General features: G+C 67.1%; 3 protein-coding genes across 6 annotated transcripts; 1 reads left to right on the forward strand and 2 right to left on the reverse strand.

The window, feature by feature from the left end:
- Positions 1-270: 270 nt before the first annotated feature.
- Positions 271-4,739, reverse strand: UBE2M (ubiquitin conjugating enzyme E2 M). The gene is made up of 6 exons (XM_074810307.1): positions 4,015-4,739; positions 3,294-3,388; positions 2,850-2,888; positions 1,961-2,064; positions 1,671-1,734; positions 271-589 (listed from the first exon to the last, which is right to left on the reverse strand). Exons 1-6 carry the CDS (start codon positions 4,121-4,123, stop codon positions 449-451), a joined length of 552 nt encoding a protein of 183 aa, XP_074666408.1. The 5' UTR covers positions 4,124-4,739; the 3' UTR covers positions 271-448.
- Positions 4,740-5,148: 409 nt separating this feature from the next.
- Positions 5,149-12,505, reverse strand: TRIM28 (tripartite motif containing 28). The gene is made up of 18 exons (XM_074810268.1): positions 12,255-12,505; positions 11,246-11,358; positions 11,012-11,144; positions 10,686-10,821; positions 9,570-9,686; positions 9,353-9,467; positions 9,125-9,271; positions 8,394-8,508; positions 8,211-8,311; positions 7,847-8,111; positions 7,706-7,748; positions 7,251-7,307; positions 6,597-6,798; positions 6,267-6,520; positions 5,955-6,063; positions 5,795-5,869; positions 5,579-5,713; positions 5,149-5,501 (listed from the first exon to the last, which is right to left on the reverse strand). The coding sequence occupies exons 1-18, from the start codon at positions 12,457-12,459 to the stop codon at positions 5,331-5,333; spliced, it is 2,493 nt and encodes an 830-aa protein (XP_074666369.1). The 5' UTR covers positions 12,460-12,505; the 3' UTR covers positions 5,149-5,330.
- An 855-nt stretch (positions 12,506-13,360) lies between these two features.
- LOC141917199 (uncharacterized) lies at positions 13,361-18,176 on the forward strand. 4 transcript variants are annotated; one of them, XM_074810290.1, is made up of 5 exons: positions 13,361-13,397; positions 14,179-14,248; positions 14,692-15,513; positions 16,071-16,143; positions 16,520-18,176. In XM_074810290.1, the coding sequence occupies exons 4-5, from the start codon at positions 16,074-16,076 to the stop codon at positions 17,089-17,091; spliced, it is 642 nt and encodes a 213-aa protein (XP_074666391.1). In that variant the 5' UTR covers positions 13,361-13,397; positions 14,179-14,248; positions 14,692-15,513; positions 16,071-16,073; the 3' UTR covers positions 17,092-18,176. The 4 variants fall into 4 exon arrangements, with proteins under 4 accessions (XP_074666391.1, XP_074666392.1, XP_074666390.1 ...); XM_074810291.1 differs by having other exon boundaries at positions 14,692-15,309; XM_074810289.1 differs by having other exon boundaries at positions 13,374-13,397; positions 14,179-15,513.
- The last annotated feature ends 124 nt before the right edge of the window (positions 18,177-18,300 follow it).

The following is an 18,300-nucleotide window of genomic DNA, read 5'->3' on the forward strand; positions in this document are numbered from 1 at the left end:
GGGCAGACTGGGATTGGGAACCAGCTATACTGGGAGTGCGGGGACAGGGAACTGGCCATACTGGGCACACTGGGATTAGGGACTGGGCATCCTGGGAGCCCTGGGGCAGGCAACTGGGTATACTGGGAACCACGAGACTGGTAACTGGGCACACCGAGCTCCCTGGAGCAGGAAACTGGGCCCAACTGCCCCCGCCCCCCCCCCCATCCCAGTTTAACCAGTAAGACCCCCCCAATAACCAGCAACGAGGGGGGGGGGTCCCTCCACCGCTCATGACCGTCGCCCTTTAATCACCCACGAGAGCAGCGGGGGGGGGGGGAGGGCAGAGAAAAGAGAAGGGGGGAGCCCCCCCCGCCCCCGGGGGGGCAATAAATAGGGGGGGGCGGGGAGGGGGCGGGGCAGGGGGGGTTTGGGGGGTGTGAAGGGGCTGGGGGGGGGGCGGGGGGGGCTACTTGAGGCAGCGCTCGAAGTAGGTGGCCCCCACGTAGCCCCCGCGCAGGGAGCGCTGCACGTTCTGCTCGAAGAGGCGCCGGTTGCTCTGCAGCACCTCGGCCGCCTCCTTGTTCAGGGGGTCCTCGGGGTTCGGCTCCTGCGAAAAAAAAGGGGGGGGCCCAATTTATTACTGGGGGGCATCATGGTGCTTCCGACCCCCCCTTAATCCTTCAAGCACCCCGTCATCTGTTACCCGCCCCTGCAGACCGGGGAGCGGTAGGGACTACCGCAGGATGGGGAAGGGGGGGGTCCTTGTGTCCCTAATGGGCCCCCCCCCATACCTGGGGCCCCCCCAAAACTTCCCGAGAATCCTTAGTGCCCCCCAACTCCTCCATGCGCCCCCCTTAGCCCCTGGGACTCCTACTGCCCCCCCAATTCCTTAATGCCCCCCAAAACCTTTGGAACTCCTTATGGCCCCCCATTTTCTTCAATGCCCCCCCTAGGACTCCCTATTGCCCCCCCATACCCCTTAATGCCCCCCCCCCCAATACCCCTGGGATTCCCTGTTGCCCCCCCACACCCTGTAACGACCCCCAGCACTCCCCAGGATTCCTCACTGCCCCCAATACCCCCTTTGCAGCTCCTTAACACCCCCCAGCGCTCACAGGGAACCCCCCCAATGCCCCCCCCAATTTGTGGGGCAGGGGGGCTCCTCCTTACCAGCCCCCTGGTATCCCCTGGGGCTCCTTAATGCCACACCCCCCCGGGACACCCTAACGCCCCCCCAGAGGACCCCAATACCCCCCAGCACTAATTAACCCCCCAATAACTGCCCTTGGTGTCCCCCCAATACCCCCGACACCCCACACACACCCTTCAACCCCCCCCATATACCCTTTGATACCCCCCAAACCCCCCTTAATACACCCCAGGGCAGGGAACTGCCCCCTTATCCCCCCCATTGGGGTATCAAGGGGGGGCAGTATGTGGGGTTGGGGACACCCTGGGATGGCCCAGAACCACCCAATGTCCCCACAAAGTGACCGAATGTTCTCAGGGGGTGTCCCAGGGCCACCAGGGGCCACCTCAGGGTGTCACCAGGAGCTCCTCTGGGGTGACCCAGCATCGCCAGGTGACCCAAAAGGTGTCCCAGGGCCACCAGGTGCCACCCAAGGGCCACCCCAGAGCCACAATGGGGCCTCCACCCCCAGGCGCGTGCGTGCCCCAGCAGGACTCACCAGGAAGAGGTACTGCAGGCCGTAGATGATGGAGTTTATCGTCAGGACGGGCTTCCAGTCCTCTCTGGGGACAGAGCCGGGCGTCAGCGGGGACACGGGGGCCACCATGGGGGTGGCCGTGGCCACCTCGAGGTGACCGTGGCCACCCTGTGCCCACACTCAAGGTGCATGGGGCAACCGTTTGCCTCTTTGTCCCACCCTGGTGGGTCCCAGGGGCAGATGGGGACCCAGATCCAGCTGTGGCCACCCCCGGTGGGGCAGTGGCCACCCCGGGTGGGGCAGTGGCCCACCTGAGGATGTTGAGGCAGACGTTGCCCTCCAGGTCGATGTTGGGGTGATAAACCATCGTCTCACACTTCACCTTCGGTGGGTCGTGGGGGTAGCCCTGGCCGACCTGGGGGCGGGAGCGGGCATAGTGTCACGGCTCAGCCCCCTCCATGGCCACTGGCCACATCTTGGTGGCCACCAGCCCCTATCCCAACCCACAATGTGGACATCTGATTCCTAGTCGTGGTAGTCACTGGTCTCACAGTGGTGGCCACCAGCCCCTGGACCCTGCCCCTAATCTGCAGTGGGGACATGGGACTGCTTGTCACCTCTTGGTGACCACGGGCCACATCTTGGTGGCCGCCAGTTTCTTGTCCCTACCCCAAAACACACAGCAGACGGAGCCAATGATCACATCTTAGTGGCCACTAACCCCCAGGTCCCATCGTTAACCCACAGAGGTGGACACGTGGCTCGGTCACATCTTGGTGGCCACCAAATCCCCCCGCCCCACCTCCAATATACAGAGCACACACATGGCCACTCATCACGTCTTGGTGGCCACCAGCCCCTACCTTAACCCACAGGGTAGACACTTGGCTACTGCTCACACCTTGGTGGCCACCAACCTCGGGTCCCTGTCCCAACCCATATGGTGGCCACAAGCTATGATTGGTCATCTTCTGGTTGCCACAGGTCAGGTTTCAGTGGCCACCTACCTACTGCTCGCACCCCTAGGACAAGCTCATGACTATGGGTCCCACCCTCGTGGCCACAGGTCCCACCTTAGTGGCCACCCCCCCACTGCTGCCACCCCCAGCCCCTGGAGCAGCCCCGTGGCCATTGGTCCCATCTTGGTGGCCCCAGGATGGGTGTTGGTGGCCACGGGATTCCCCCTGGTGCAGGACTGACCTTAAAACTGAAGACGAATTTCCCTCCCTTGTAGAAGCCCTGTGGGAGAGACAGACATCACCAGGGGTGGGGACAGTGGGGGGACACATGGGACACGGGGAGGGGGGACACCGGGGGGGACCCCAAGGGACACATGGGGACAAGGGGGGGTGGGGAAATGGGCAAGACCCAGAGGGAAAGGGGAGGGCACAGGGGAGCCCCAAGGGACACGAGGGTCTTCTGAGGGGACAGAGAGGCCCCAGTAGGGGACATGAGGATACAGCTGGGATGGGGGGGACCCCAAAAGTGGTGGGAGGGGGGCAGGTGGGAACGGGGAGAACCAGGGGGAGACACGGGGACAGGAGGCGACAAAGGGGACTCCAGGGTGGGACGCTGGACCCCGGGGGCAGGATGGGGGGACCCAAGAGGGTGACGAGGGGACGGGGGGGGACGGGGGGACCCCACCTCGTCGGGGCAGATGAGGAGGCGGAAGTGCAGGAGATCGTCCTGGTCGGAGAAGTCGATCTCGCACGTCTTGGGCAGGTTCAGCTCGTTGATGTCTGGGGGAGGGGACACACGTGGGGGACGCGGTGACACACGGGGACATGGGCAATGTGGCCACCCTCCAGGCTGGGACATCCCGGGCCCAGCGGGGCCCTACTGGGACCAGTAACCCCCTGGCCCCACGGAGCCACACTGGCACTTGACCTTCACCCCACGTGCCCCCCAGCCCAGCCTCACTAGGACCAGTATGTTCCCCCATCAGGGCCTTACTGGGACCAGCCTGTGCCCCCCACTGGGACCTTGCTAGAACCAGTACGGCACCTCCTGGGGCATTACTGGGACCAGTATGCCCCACCCCCGCTTCGTGGGGCCTTACTGGGACCAGCCTGTGCCCCCCACTGGGGCCCTACTGGGACCAGTGCATTCCCCCCTCCCAGGGCCTTACTGGGACCAGCCTGTGCCCCCCACCAGGGGCACACTGGGACCAGCACGTTCCCCCCCCGCGGCCTTACTGGGACCCTCCCGTCCCCCCGCTCAGGCCCCGCCAGGCCCGTTCCGCCCCGCTGGGCCTCCCCGAGCGCAGCCGTCGCCCCCCGCAGCCGCCGCGGCCGGGCCGGGCCCGGCGGGTCCCGGGGAAGGCGGAGCGGGGCGGGTGGAGCCGCCGCGGCCCGGGGCCGGTCACCTTTCTGGATGCGGAGCTGGGCGGCCGAGGCCTTTTTGCTGGTGCCCTTGGTGCCGCCCGCCGATTCCTCCTCCTTCTTCTGCTGCTTCAGCGAGAAGAGCTTGATCATCCTGCCGGGCCGCGCCGCGCGGGGCCGGGGGGCGGGGGCCGGGCCGGGCCCGGCGGCGGCGGGAGCCGGGCGGGGCCCCCCCCGGCGGGGAGGAGGGGGCGGGCGGCGGCGCAGGCGGCAGCGGGAGCCGGAGCGGGGAGCGGCGGCGGCTCGGGGGCGGCGGGGGGCGGCGGGGCCGGCGCCGCTCGGCAACTTCCGGAACCGCTGCGGGGCTGCCGGGAAGGGGCGGGGGGGTCGGAGCCCTTCGGGGCTTTCCGGAGCGGGCTCGGGCGGGCGCCGAACGCGCTTCGGCTCTTTCCGGAAGAAAACCGACTCGTTCCGGGGTCTGCCCCCGCCGCTTCGGCTCCTTCCGGAAACGCTTCGGGTTCTTCCGGACAGGCGGGGGGGGGGGGGGGCGATGCGGCCCGGCCCGCCCCGAGCCCGTCCGGGCAGCGCCGAGCGCCGCCCGCTCCTCCCCCGGCAGCCCCGGGTCCCTCTGACCGCACGGCGGGGGCGGCCCTCGGCGGCCTCCGGAAAAGCTTCGGCTCTTCCCGGAAAAGCTTCGGCCGCCTCCGGAACGCCTCGGCTCTTCCCGGGAGTGCACTCCCCTCCCCGCTCCCTCCCTGTCTCACCGGAACGCGGCGGCTGTTCCCGGAAGTGTCCCCGCACAACGCACCCCTCCCCCCCAAAACCCAGCTCTTCCAGCCAATCCGACGCAGCGGGCGGAGCCTCGCGGTACCAGGGGCCTTCACCTCCCCCCAGTGGGCGCCGCCATCTTGGCTGGAGGCGTTGCTCCTCTCTCAGCCATGGGGCGGCCTTACTGGGACCAGTTGCCCCTCCCAGAACCTTCAGAGGGGCCATACTGGGACCAGTCCTTCCCCTCTCAGTGCCGCCCGTCCCCAGTAGGGCCAGCACCAGCCAGCCCAGCTCCAGCCCTGTAGCTCCCAGTCCAGGAGCAGTTCAGCCCCTCCCCAGCTCAGGGGGGGAGGATGGAAGCGGGGGGCAGCAGATGGCAAAAGGGGGGGATGCAGCCCCGAGACAAGGGAGGGGGTCGAGATGGTGAGTTTATTTCTCCGAGAGATAAGGACACCCCCGCGAGGGGGCGGGGACAGCCGCTGCAGGGGTGAGGGGACACAGGGACACCCCCATGTCCCTCCTCAGGGTCCTTGGGGTGCCGGGGGCAGGATCCAGCCCCGCTCTCCACCCCCCGCCCCGCCAAGGGGGGGCTTCAGGGGGCCAGGGGGCCGGCAGGGGGGGCCGGGGAGCCTTCAGCCTCGTCCAGGGGGATGATGGGCTCAAGGAAGAGAGCGGAGGAGAACTTGCAGTCGCCGAAGGCCGCGCTGAGCCGGGCCTCGAAAAACCGCTGCAGGCCCAGGATGGACTGAACATCCGCCTTGTCCTGGGGAAAACACCAGGGGTGAGGGGGGTGCCGGGTCCCCCCGGGCTCCCCAGAACCCCCCCTAGGGGCTCCCGCACCTCGGTGAGGCGGTTGAACTGCTGGATCATCCTCCAGACGTCGCGGGCGAACTCCTCGGGGCAGCGGTAGTGGGGGGTGAGCTTCTCCTGCAGCTTGGCGCGGATCAGGGTCAGGTCGATGGCGTCGTGGCCCTCCTGGGGAGGAGGGGTGAGGGATCCCTGCGGAGCGAGGAGCCCCCCCAGCTCGGAGCCCCCACCCCGAGGCACAGGACTCACCAGGGAGCTGGAGAGGCGGTGGAGGGGCCGGCAGGGCTCATGGCAGAGCAGCTCCAGCAGCACGTACTCACATTTCTGCAGGGATTTAGAGGGATCCCTCGGTCCTTTCCCGCACCACCGGACCCCCCCATCACCCCCCTTCCCCCCACCCCACACACACCTGCTGGTCCGAGGGGCAGAGTTTGTGGGGCGGCCTCTCCTCGAAGCCAGAGGCCAGGTCCTCGGTGGGGGGGGGCAGGTCCTGGCACAGCAGACACCTCCACTCGGGGCTGCGGGACCGGGGTGAGGGACCGGGGTGAGGGACCGGGTGTCCCCGCCCAGCCTGTCCCTGGCGTGTGGGCAGAGCCCCCAGGATTGGGCCCGGAGGTCCCTTGGGATCAGCAGGCGGATCCCGGGGACGTGGGGGGACCCGGGGAGGTGCAAGAGGCAGCGGGTCCCAGTTTGCCCCGTGGGTGGCAGGGACCAGCCGTACCTGGGGACCTCCTGGAGCGCAGGGAGGTGACAGTCGAGGTGGTAGCAGTGCTCGCATCGGTCGCACATCACCACGGCACCAGCCTGGCAGCAGACGCGGCAACAGGAGACCCCGGGGCCAGGGGGGGGTCCCGGGGTGGCCGATCCCAGCCCCAAGGAGGGGCCGAGGGGTTTCGGCACCCCGGGGTGCTCGGGAAGGAGCCCCACGGGCTTGGTGTCTTGGGCGTCCCCGATAGCGGCCTCCTGCTGCTCCTCCTGCGAGGCGGGGGGGGAGAAGGGGGTGAGACGGACGGACGGGGAGCGCAGTGGGGACGGACAGAGGGACACCCACCTTGACGGCGAGGGGGACGGGGCGCCGCGGCTGCACCCCCCGCTCGATGACAATGAGGCTGAAGTCCGCGGCCGAGGTGCCGGGGAAGACGCGGAAGACGGGGGGCTGCGCCGCGCCGGACAGGTCCAGGTCCAGCCGCTCCAGGCTGACCCGCGGCACCTTGCGGAGGAGGGCGCCCGCGGGACCCCCGGGGGGGCGGCTCCTGGGGGGCGTGCGGCGGGGTCAGGAGTTTAGAGGACCCCCCTCGACCCTCCCGGGTCGATTTCCTTGGCGTTTGGGGTGCTGGCAGCCCCGGTGCCCTCAGGAGGGGGGTGCTGACAGGGAGACACCCACCTACCCCGCAGCACGAAGGGGACAAGGGACAGGGGGGACCCCAGCTGCTCCCCAGCACCCCCCAGAAACAGAGCAAGAGGGGACAGGGACATCCCAGACATGGGAGACTGAGGGAGCAGGGGACAGGGGAGGGGACTGGGGGGGGTCACAGTTGCCCCAGGACAGGGGTGACAAGGGTCAGGGGAGCGCTGGGTACAGGGTGACGAGGGACAGGGGGGGTCCCCGTTGTCCCCAGGCCCGGGGGCTCCATCTTCTCCTCCCGCAACTCACTGTCAGAATGGAGGTGCCTTAACTCCCCCCCACCCCCCAAGACTTCGTTACCGCTTAACGAGCAGCTTCTTAACCAACTTCTCCCCAGCAGGATTAACATCTTTCCTCCTGTATAATGAGGTCATCATGGCACGCTGGGGGGTCCCAGGCAGCCCCCCCAAGCCCCAAAATTGGGTTCCCCCCTGCTGTGAGACCTCCTGGGATGGAGCCCCACTCCCTAGCCATGACGACGGGGACACGGTGGCCCTGTCCCTGAGGACACAGGGGAACGCGGCCACCTCTGGGTATGAGGTGACAAGGGTGGGGGGAACCCCAAGTATGGGGTGAGAGGGTGTCCCTGCCACCCCCTGGACACGGGGTGACAAGGGACAGGATCCCTGGTGTGGGGTGACAAGGGACAGTGTTGTCTAAGTCACCCCTGGGGACAGCTACATGGGGGGGGTCCAAAGCCACCCCCCAAGGCACAGCACAGGGTGACAAGGGCCAGGGGGTTCCCCCACACTCACCTCTTCACTCCGGTGACAACGGCTTCGTGGGGGCCATTGGCTGCTGAGAAAAACCCACATCAGGAGCCTTCCTCCCCCAGCTCATCCTCCTCCGTCCCCCCCCCCCAGGTCCCCCCCTCCCACATCACCCCCCCCACTCACCCAGCTCAGCGCCCGCAGCCGCGTCCCCTGGGCTCTCAGCCGTCTGTGGGTAAAGGCGGGGGGGGGACAGGTCGGGGCAGCCCAGCCCCTCGGCCCCCAGGGGAAACTGAGGCAGGATGGGCATCGCCAGCGCCCCCCCCCCGCTCTGTGGGACACTGGGGGTGCCTGGCCCCTCCTCAGCCCCTATTTGGGGTCCCGGGGGGGACTGCAGGAGGGGGCTGGGAGCGTATTGCCCTTTGCTCACCACCGTGGCTTGCAGCGGGCCCTGGAGAAGAAAGATTGGGGGGGGGGGGGGGCATTACCAGGGGGCACCCACGGGTGCAGGACCCCCCAAAAACACACCCCCGTGCCCCCCCGGAGGTACCTGTGAGGCGCCCATGGCGGGGCTGGGGCCACGGGGGCTGGTGGCCGGCGGCTGGGGGCTCAGGGATGGCGGGGGGAGGCTCCGCTCTGAGATGATGGTGCCTGCAAGGGGGGCGAGGGGTGTTGAGCGGGGCTCTGGTGTCCCCAGGGTGTGCCCAGGGGTGTCCCCTCCCCGGGGGCTCACCAAAGCTCTCGGCACTCTTGGTCCAGGCGTTGAGGTCCCACTGGAACTTCATGTCACCCTGCGGCTCCACAGGGTCCACGATCATCTTGAGGGCGCGGTGGAGCTGGAAGTAGATCTGGGGGGGGCTTGTCACAATGTCAGGAGCCCAAGGGGACACGTGGCAGCATCCCAGGGACACCCATCATATGGCAGGGGCCCCCTGGGGACACCGGTCACATCCCAGGGACCCAGAGGACACATGTGGCAGCGCCCCGGGGACAGCTGTCACAACACAGGGACCTCAACGGGACAGGTGACAGCCCCCAGCAACACCCATCCCATCGTGGTGACCCTGAGGGGACACATGACAGCACTCTGGTGGCACCTGTCATGTCACAGGGACCCTGAGGGGGACCCCCAGAGGACCCAGCGTGTCCAGGGACCCCGCTGCAGCACCCTGGGGACATGAACAGGGAGGCAGCAGAGGACATGGGGCACCCTGGGGACAAACTGCCCCTCAGGAGACCGTCTCCTGACCCCACACCCCCCAGAACGGGGAGAGCAGACCCCAGGCCAGGACCCAGCACAGCCCCGCCCCGGCTTCGCTCCGCGCACCTGCGTCCCCGCCCGCCCGCAGAGTCACGGCGACCAGGGAACCGACGGTCCCCAACCACCCGTCCCAGGGGGTTCCCTGCCCAAGGCGATGAGTCCGGGGGGGTCTGTGAGGGGCTTTGGTCCCCGCGGCAGCTCACCAGCTTCTTGGAGAGCAGCAGAGCGGTGCTGTTGTCGCTCTCCAGGGCCCAGGAGGCGAAGCGGAGGATGTGCTCCTGGTGCCGCTGCAGCTTGGTCATGGCCCAGTGCTGCCGCTCCAGTTTCTCCTGCTGCCCCTCGGTCACCCGCTGCGGGGGGGCACGGCGGCACCTCAGGGCAGGGGGACGGCGCTGGGAGAGGCGCCGGCCCCACCACGGCCCCTGGCTCACCTGGGCGTCGCTCACCAGCACCTTCCCACGCTTGTTGAGCTCCTTCATGATCTGCAGGATGGCCATCTTCACGTCCACCTGCACCCGCTTCTGCACGTCCGTCACCTGGCGGATGCTGCGGCAGAGCGGGGAAGGGCCGAGCGGGGTAAATAACTCCCCAATGCACCCCCCAGGGGGGTAAATACCCCCCCAGAGAGGGGGCAGGTGGGGCACCTACAAGCTGCGCACTTCCTTGGTGGAGCGCTGCAGGCTGGCGTGTTTGTCGCCCAGGCGCTTCACCAGCGTCGCCAGCATCTTGCGCTGGTTCCTGACCGCGTCCTCCAGGAACTGGTACCTGCGGGGGGGGCAGGGGGTCGCTGAGGGGGGCGAGAGCCCAGAACGCCCCGATGTGTGCCGGCCCCCACACCAGGGACCCGTGGGGGGCCCCAAACAGCCCCACAGAGACCCCCCCCAACTCCTGGAGCCACTGGAAGAGGGAACCAGCTCGAACGAGTTAACCCGCTCAATGCTCGTTAACTTGTTAGCCATTAACCAATTAATTAGGGTTATGGACCTGGCTCAGCTCACAAACTCATCACCCACAAATAATTTATTTAGTTACTTTAACTGAATTAGATCTTATGCATCAAAAATGCTTTTAACGTAACTAATCAGGTAAGCAACCTAACTAGACACCCGCTCAGGTAATGAATCAGATTAGTTACTGATCGACCAGGAAATTTAACCAGCCTGAGAGCAAAACCAGTCTATTCAAAAAAACTCAACAATTGAAGATCAATTAAAAAAAATCAAGCTAATTGAAATAACTGAGAACATAATTGATTCCTCACAACTAACAAATTTGATTATCTCCAACTGCTTAAAATCTAAAAGCAACTTAAGCCCCTCAAACCACCAGCGCCCTAATTAACAAAGTAACTAATCAGATAACATACCCATTTAGTTAAAAATTAACCAAAATTACCACTCTACCTGGTCAATCCGTTCAGTACTTGGCCAACTAATAACTAACATGCTTCAATTTTAAAATCAATATTAATCGATGAGAATAATTAGCCTGCAGGTTAACTTCAGTTCTTCAACAACTAGTCAATCAGTTTAATTAGTTAACTACCTTCTTACACAGTCACTAAACACACATTTAAGGTGCTGCAGGGCCTCGCTGATGAGGTGCACAGGCGACCTTTCCAGTCAACAGATAACATCAGTTTAGTTCCCTGAGTCGCCCCAAATCACCGCTTTTCAGGGCTAACCAGCAGGATAACCGAGTCAAGCCGTAATTAGCCACGGAAAATCAACCGTTATTAAACGAACCGCTGCCGCAGGCACTCACTGGTGGTCCTTGTGCGCGTTGAGCTGGCAATCCCGGCAGGTGAGCGTGTCGCACGTGTCACAGAAGAGCACCAGCGGCTCGTGCTTGTGCACGGAGCAGTACACGGTGCGCTCGCCCTCCTTCCCCTTGCCGCTGCCTGCGGGAAACGCCGTGTGACGTCACCGTGACGTCACCGTGACGTCACCGGCACCGCGTGGGACCCACCGGCAGAGGAGACGTCCCTAGGGGACAGGCACAGCCGCCGCGGTGGCACCTCCAGCCGTGCCCGGGGACACGCCAGCCACGGAAAGGCGGGTGACAGCGCGGTGGCGGGGACAGGGACAGACCTGCGGCCCGGACCGTGTGGTCCTTGGTGTACTTGACGCGCTGGTGTGCCTCCACGCAGGTCTCGCAGAGCGGCTCCGAGCACTCCACACAGTAGCTGGTGGCTGGCGCGTTGTCCTCGCAGCTGGTGCAGCACTGGGGAACAAGACACTCGGCGTGGGGACCCTGGGCCTGCCCAGCCGCGGGGAGCTGATTCACCCTAATTAACTGCTAATTAAGCTGTAACAGTGCGTTACCTGACTTGACCCCTGGCTGGCAGCAGATGTCTCGGCCCCGCTGTCCCTCAGGAAGTAGTTCTCCACCACGTCCTTCAGTTGACACTGGTGTTTGCAGATTGGGCAGTCGACCACTGCGGGGAGGGGAGCAGGGGACACATCAGGGGGGGCTGGGCCACCCCAAACCCCGGCCACCACCATCTGTCACTAGAGTCCCCTCATGGACCCGCGCAGAGCGTCGTGCCTGCCGAAACCGCGGAGGCTCGTTCGCGGGGCGGAGAAAGAAGAACCCAGAGGATCCCGGGTCCTGACAGTGACGGGCAGAGCCCCAAAACGAGCCCCAGCACGGCCCCGGGGCCGTCCCCGGTGTCATCGCAGAGGGGACGGCGCCTCGGGGGGTCCCTGCTCCCGGAGCGGGTCCAGCATCGACCCAGGTCGCCGACGGCTTTTTCCAGCCAAACCACGGGGTAGGAAAGTTCCTCCCGATGTCCACCATGAACCCGCACGGCTGCTGCCTCTTGCTCAGCTCCGTCATCCGCCTTCAAAGCAGCGGCTGATGCGTCCTTCCTCCTCCTCCTCCTCGCCAGGCTGCGGGTGACGGTTGAGGTGCCACCTCCCGCAGGTGGCACCGAGAGGATGTGGCGCTTCTGATCTCTCCAGAACCCCCCGCAGAGGGGGGGGAGCCGCGGCAGAGGCAACCGCCGGCAACGGGCTCAGCGCGTCCCCCGCGGGGTGGGACGGACCCAGGCGCCCGGGGGGCCCCGAGCAGCCGCGGGGCGGCTGGGGGCGGCCCAGCACAACCCGGGCAGGGCGAGGGGACCCCGCGGGCCGCCCCGGGCCGGCCAAAGCCCCGCTCGGGGAGCCCCGGGGGAAGCCAGGGTGTCAGCAACGCCCCTCCGCGACACCCGCAAAGCGCCCCCGGCCCCGCCCGGCCCTGCCGCGGCTCCTCCGCACCCCGCGGGGCCGTTCGTGTCCCCCGGCCACGCCCGGCCCCGTCCGCCCCGCGCAGGGCTCCCCGGCCCCGCCTCACCTGGCCCATCCGGGGCGGCGGCGGGGCCCGGCGCGGCGCGCAGGCACTCCCGGCAGACCGAGTGGAGGCAGGGCAGCAGCCGCGGCTCCCGCTCGGCCCGCAGCCGCTCCCGGCAGACGCCGCAGCGCTCCAGCAGGTCCAGCGAGTCCGGCCGCTTCCCGGCGGGGCCACCGCCGCCCCCCTCCGCCGCCGCCGGACCTGACATGGCGACCGCTGCCCCTCGGCCCCCTCCCGGGGGGCTCGCGGGCCCCCGCCGGCTGCGCGCGCAGGAGCCCCCCCCCCCTCCTCTGGGAGCAGCCAATCGGCGCCCGCTGTGCGGCGAGGGGGAGGGGACCAGCTGAGATTGACAGGGCTGGAAGGCAATGGGAGGCGCAGGCGGGTGGGGAGGGAGGGGCGGGAAGGAGCACGTGAGCGGCGCGGGGCGGAGCTAAAGGGGAACGGGCCAATCAGCTCAGCCAGTGGGTGGAGCCACACCTCAGCAAGCCAATAGGCCTCTGGAGACCGCGGACTGACAGCGCACGGATCCAATCCGCTTCTTCAAAGCGTTCCGTCCCCCAGGCTGGGCGGGCGAATGTTGTCCGAAACCAAAAGGGCGGGCGGGTGCTGCACCAACCAGCGATCGAGTCATTCCAGGGAAGGCGGTGACCTTTAAGATGGACGTTGCGAGCAACCAATCGACATCCAGATTCCTCAGGGAGGCGGGGAAGAGGCGCTGATCGACAGCTCAGCGAACCAATCACTCTAACACCAGTGTGTGAGCGTCTCCCCTCCCCCACTCCCAGTTTGGGGGGTTCCCAGTCCCCCGCTCCCAGTTTGCAGGTTCATGTCCCCACCCTGTCACAGTTCGGGGGGTGCACACACACACACCCTCCCCCACTCCCAGTGTGGGGGCTCACTGCCCATCCCCCATTCCCAGTCCATGGACGGGGTCTCTCCCAGTGGGAATGTGGCCCCCAACTGGGAGCTACTGGGGGAGGCGGGAGGACCCCGGCGGGTGCTGAGCCCCCGCGTCCCCTCCCGCCCTGGGGTGGGGCCCCCCCGGTCCCGCCCGTTCCTCCCCCCGGGTCCCCGCGGTGCCTCCCCCCCCCCCCTTCTTCGCCGCTGCCGCCAGCTCGGCCCGGCTCGGGGCAGGGCCCGCCCGAGGTACTGGGAGCGATGGGGGGTAAATGGGAGCACTGAGGAGGGACTGGGAGCACTGGGTGGGGACTGGGAGCGCTGGGGAGGGACTGGGAGCACTGGGTGGGGACTGGGAGCACTGGGGAGGGACTGGGAGCGCTGGGTGGGGACTGGGAGCACTGGGTGGGGACTGGGAGCACTGGGGAGGGACTGGGAGCGCTCGGGAGGGACTGGGAGTGCTGGGGAGGGACTGGGAGCACTGGGTGGGGACTGGGAGCACTGGGCAGGGACTAGGAGTGGTGGGGAGGAACTGGGAGCACTGGGTGGGGACTGGGAGCACTGGGGAGGGACTGGGAGTGCTGGGGAGAGACTGGGAGCGCTGGGTGGGGACTAGGAGTGGTGGGGAGGAACTGGGAGCGCTGGGTGGGGACTAGGAGTGGTGGGGAGGAACTGGGAGCACTGGGTGGGGACTGGGAGCGCTGGGTGGGGACTGGGAGCACTGGGGAGGGACTGGGAGTGCTGGGGAGAGACTGGGAGCGCTGGGTGGGGACTGGGAGCACTGGGTGGGGACTGGGAGCACTGGGGAGGGACTGGGAGCGCTGGGGAGACTGGTGGAGTGGACACTGGGGGGCATCGGGGGTTACTGGGAGTGCTGGGAGTTACTGGGGGTGCTGTGGGGGAGAAGTGGGTGCACTGGGGAGGCTGGTGAGGTTCACTGGGGTTACTGGGAGCACTAGGAGCCCCAGGGCAGTTACTGGGAGCACTGGGTGTTACTGGGAGCACTGGCTGACCACGGTGTCCCCGCAAGCGCCATGTTCCTGGCAAGGGCCCGTGGGGGCTGGTGGCCCCAGGACAGCGTCACCCTCCCGGCCCCCCTGGTGAGCCCCCCGTGTCCTCTCCTGTCCCCCCCTGTGTCCCCAGGTCTGTCCCTGTCCCCTGCAGGTCCTCGGGTGTCCCTTAAGGTCCCCCTGTGTCCCTCAGTGTCCCCCGGGGTCCCCTTGTGTCCCCACCACGTCTCTCTGCGTGTCCCCAGGTCCTTCCACATCCTCCTGTGTCCCCTTGTGTCCCCACCGTGTCCCCTTGTGTGCCCACGTCCCCCCGATGTGTCCTCAGGTCTCTCAAAGTCCCTTCATGTCCCTGTATGTCCTCACGTCCCCGCCTTGTCTCCCCCCATGTCCCCTCCTGTCCCCCCCATGTCACACCAGGTATCCCCTCACATCTCCCTGTGTCTCTGTGTCCCCCTTCACGTCCCCGTGTCCCCATGTCACACCACATGTCCCCCCACATCCCCGTGTCACTCCAAATGTCCCCATCTCTGCAGCAAATGCCTCACCCCGAGCTTGGCGCTGGGCCTGCGCGGTCACCCCGGGGAGCGGCCCCTCCCCTGCCCGCGCTGCCGACAGTGCCACCGCCAGCGCTCCGGCCTCGTCACACGTGCGTGGGAACACAACTAGCCCTTGGGGACACCGAAAGGGGTGCCAAGTGTCACCAAATCTGCTGCCAGGAACCACAAAGGACCCCGAAATACGGACATTAGAGAGCTACCACCAGCGCTTCAGCCTCGTCACATGCACATGGGGACACAAGTAGCCCTTGAGGACACCGAAACGTGCTCTGAGTGTCACCAAATCTGCCTCCAGGGACCCCAGAAGACCCCAAAATACGGACATCAGGAACCCCCTTAACTCTGCCCGCTGCCACGGGGACTTCAGGGAGCCACCGCCGGCGTTCTGGCCTGGTCACCCACCAGCGGGGACACGAGTCGCCTCGAGGACCCCCCGAATTCAGCTCCAGACACCCCGCTCCAGCTCTGCGCCCCCCATCTGTCCCCCCAAATTCAGCTCTGGGTGCCCCCCTGCAGCCTCTGGGTCCTGGAGACCTCCCCCATCCCCGTAACTCTGCCCCTCGGGGCCCCCCGCAGCCCTTGGGGGACACAGGGGTGAGGCTCCCAAATGGGGCAAAACCCTGCCGAAACGGGGAAGACTGCCCTCCCCCGAAGTGTGATGCGGGGGGTGTGGGGGAGCCGTGGCGGCGCGGGAGGGGTTAACACCATCGAGTCGGGTCCGCCCGCGGCGCAGAGCGGCCCCTGGCGGCGCCCGAGCGCTTCCGGGTCGCGGGGTCGCGGCGGCTCAGCGGCGGCGAGGTGAGGTGGGGGCGGGGGGAACACGCGACCGGGACCGGACCAGCCCCCCCCCCGCTCCCGGGACACCCCCACGCTGAGCCCCGGTGCCGGCCCTGCCGCCCCCGCTCAGCCCCCCCGGGGTTCCCCCCCGGCCCGGCGGTCCCTCGCGTCCCCCCTCACCCTCGGTGCCCCCCCAGGTCCCCCCGTCCCACCCCCACTCTTGTGCCCCCTCGCGGTGCCCCCCAGGTCCCCCTGTCCCACCCCCACCCCTGTGCCCCCCCGGTGCCCCCCAGGTCCCCCTGTCCCACCCCCACCCCTGTGCCCCCCCTGGTGCCCCCCAGGTCCCCCTGTCCCACCCCCACCCCTGTGCTCCCCCCGGTGCCCCCCCAGGTCCCCCCGTCCCACCCCCACCCCTGTACCCCCCCCCGGTGCCCCCCCAGGGCTCCCCCCATCTCTCCACCCCTGGCAGGGGCTCCCCCCCCCATTCCCACCTCGGATGCCCGAATCCTCTTTTTTTGAGGGGGGGGTGCTGGTGCTGACACCCCCACCCCGTGTGTGTCCCCCCTGTCTCCCCACAGACCATGGAGCTGCCAGAGGAGCCGCCCGGCGACTGGGGCGGGGATGGGGGGACGGTACCCGGCACCCCCGGAGGTGAGACTGGCGGGGGGGGCACGGGGGGGACACCCGAAAGCATCGCGGGGCAGCGGGGGGTGCCCGGGCAGCGCCGGCTCCTCCCAGCCCAAGGATGGAGACCCAGCATGTCCCGCCGGTGTGGGGGGACACTGGGGACCTCGGGGGGGTCTTTGCTCCCCCCAAGCCCATCCCGGGTCACCCCTGACCTCCACGTTCCTCCAGCGGGATCTGGGGCGGGGGGCGGCACCGTGTGGCTCGGGAAAGGATTTGGGAGCGCGGGGGGGCCGTGAGGGAGATCGGGGGCGGTTGGGGAATCCCAGGGACCAGGTTGGGTACGGGGGCACAGGAGCGGCTCAGGGGGGGCACCGGGGGATCCATCGCCGTGTCCCCGCAGGCGCCGGGAAATCCCCAGGAGCCCCTGCGAGCCTGGCGACGTCACCCCCGCTGTCCCCGTCACCTGGCCGGGGCTGGCCCTGGGGGCTGCCCCCCCCGGCGGCGCAGAAACCCTACAAGTGCCGTGAGTGCGGCAAAGCCTTCGGGCAGAGGGCGCACCTGGTGCGGCACCGCAGCGTCCACACCGGCGAGAAGCCCTACAAGTGCGGCGCCTGCGCCAAGAGCTTCGCCCAGAACTCCAACCTCCGGCAGCACCAGCGCACCCACACCGGCGAGAAGCCCTACGAGTGCGGCGCCTGCGGCAAGCGCTTCGGCTGGCGCGCCAACCTCACCCAGCACCAGCGCATCCACAGCGGCCAGAAACCCTTCCCGTGCGGCCAGTGTGGCAAACGCTTCGGTGAAAGCTCCCGCCTGCTCGAACATGAGCGCAGCCACACCGGCGAGAAGCCCTACCGCTGCCCCCACTGCGCCAAGAACTTCAGCCGGGGCTCCCACCTCGTGTCCCACCACCGCCGCTTCCACGCCGCCGAACGGGGGCCCGGCCCAGCCCTGGCGATGCCCCAGGGGCTCTGAGGGCTCCCCAAGGAGACGGGCGGAGGTGGTGGAGCAGACGACGGTGCTTCCGTGGTGACCACGGGGACGTGCTCTGACCTGCTGCTGCCCTTCGTCAACAGAAAGGTTTATGGAGGATCCCTGACAGGATCAACGGCTGCTACAACCCTTCCGTGGTGGCCACGGGGACCTGTCTTGTCCTGCTGCTGCCCGTCGTCAACAGGATTCATGGAGGATCCACGACGTGGTCAATGGCTGCTACAACCCTTCTGTGGTGGCCACGGGGACGTGGTTTGGCCCCGCTGGCGCTATCATCGCTACAAAGACTTCAGGACGATCCCGGATGGGGCGAGTGGTTATTACAGCTCCTCTGTGATGGCCACATGCCCGTGGGTCGGCCCTACTGGCACCCATCGTCAACACAAAGACTTCAGGAGAAGCCGTGACATGGCCAGTGGCTGCTACAGCGCTTCTGTGGTGGCCACGGGGACGCAGTTTGGCCCACTGGCACCCACAGTCTATGTACAGCCTCGGGTGGACCCATGATGTGGCCAATGACTCTATGGCCCTTCTGTGGTGGCCACAGGGACATGGTTTGGCTCCACCAATGCCCATTGTTGGCTTGTGGGGAACGCACGTAGGCAGAAAGCCACGGGACTGGGGACAAACGTGGACACAATGACTTGGGGAGGACTCATGATGTGGCAAATGGCTACCGCAGCCCTTCTGTGGTAGCCATGGGGATAGGGTTTGGCCCTTTTGGTGCCCATCGCTAATGCAAAGACTTAGGAAAGGTCTATGACTTGACCAATGGCTACTACAGCCCTTCTGTGGTGGCCACAGAGATGTGGCTTGGCCCCACAGATGTGGTTTGGCCCCACTGGTGGCCCTTGTCAACACAAAGACATGGGAAGGGCCTGTGATGTAGCCAACAGGGATGTGGTTTGTGCCCCGCTGGTGGAGAAGCCACGTGGGCGAAAAGAGTGGCACTGGGGCTGAAGGTGGACACAGAGACTTGGGAGGACCCATGACATGGCCCAATGGCTACTACAGGGATGTAGTTTGGTCCCATTGCAGCCGCTGTCATCACAAAGAGTTGGGGGGGTCCCATGATGTGGCCAACGGCTACTGTGGCCCTTCTGTGGTGGCCACGTGCCCACAGCTGGCACCCACCATTCAGTAGGTGAGATGTCACATGGGCAAGCAGTGGGGAGGGGGGGAATTTTTAAG

This window comes from Strix aluco, chromosome 35 (assembly GCF_031877795.1).
Source record: "Strix aluco isolate bStrAlu1 chromosome 35, bStrAlu1.hap1, whole genome shotgun sequence".
NCBI classification, from domain to species: domain Eukaryota; kingdom Metazoa; phylum Chordata; class Aves; order Strigiformes; family Strigidae; genus Strix; species Strix aluco.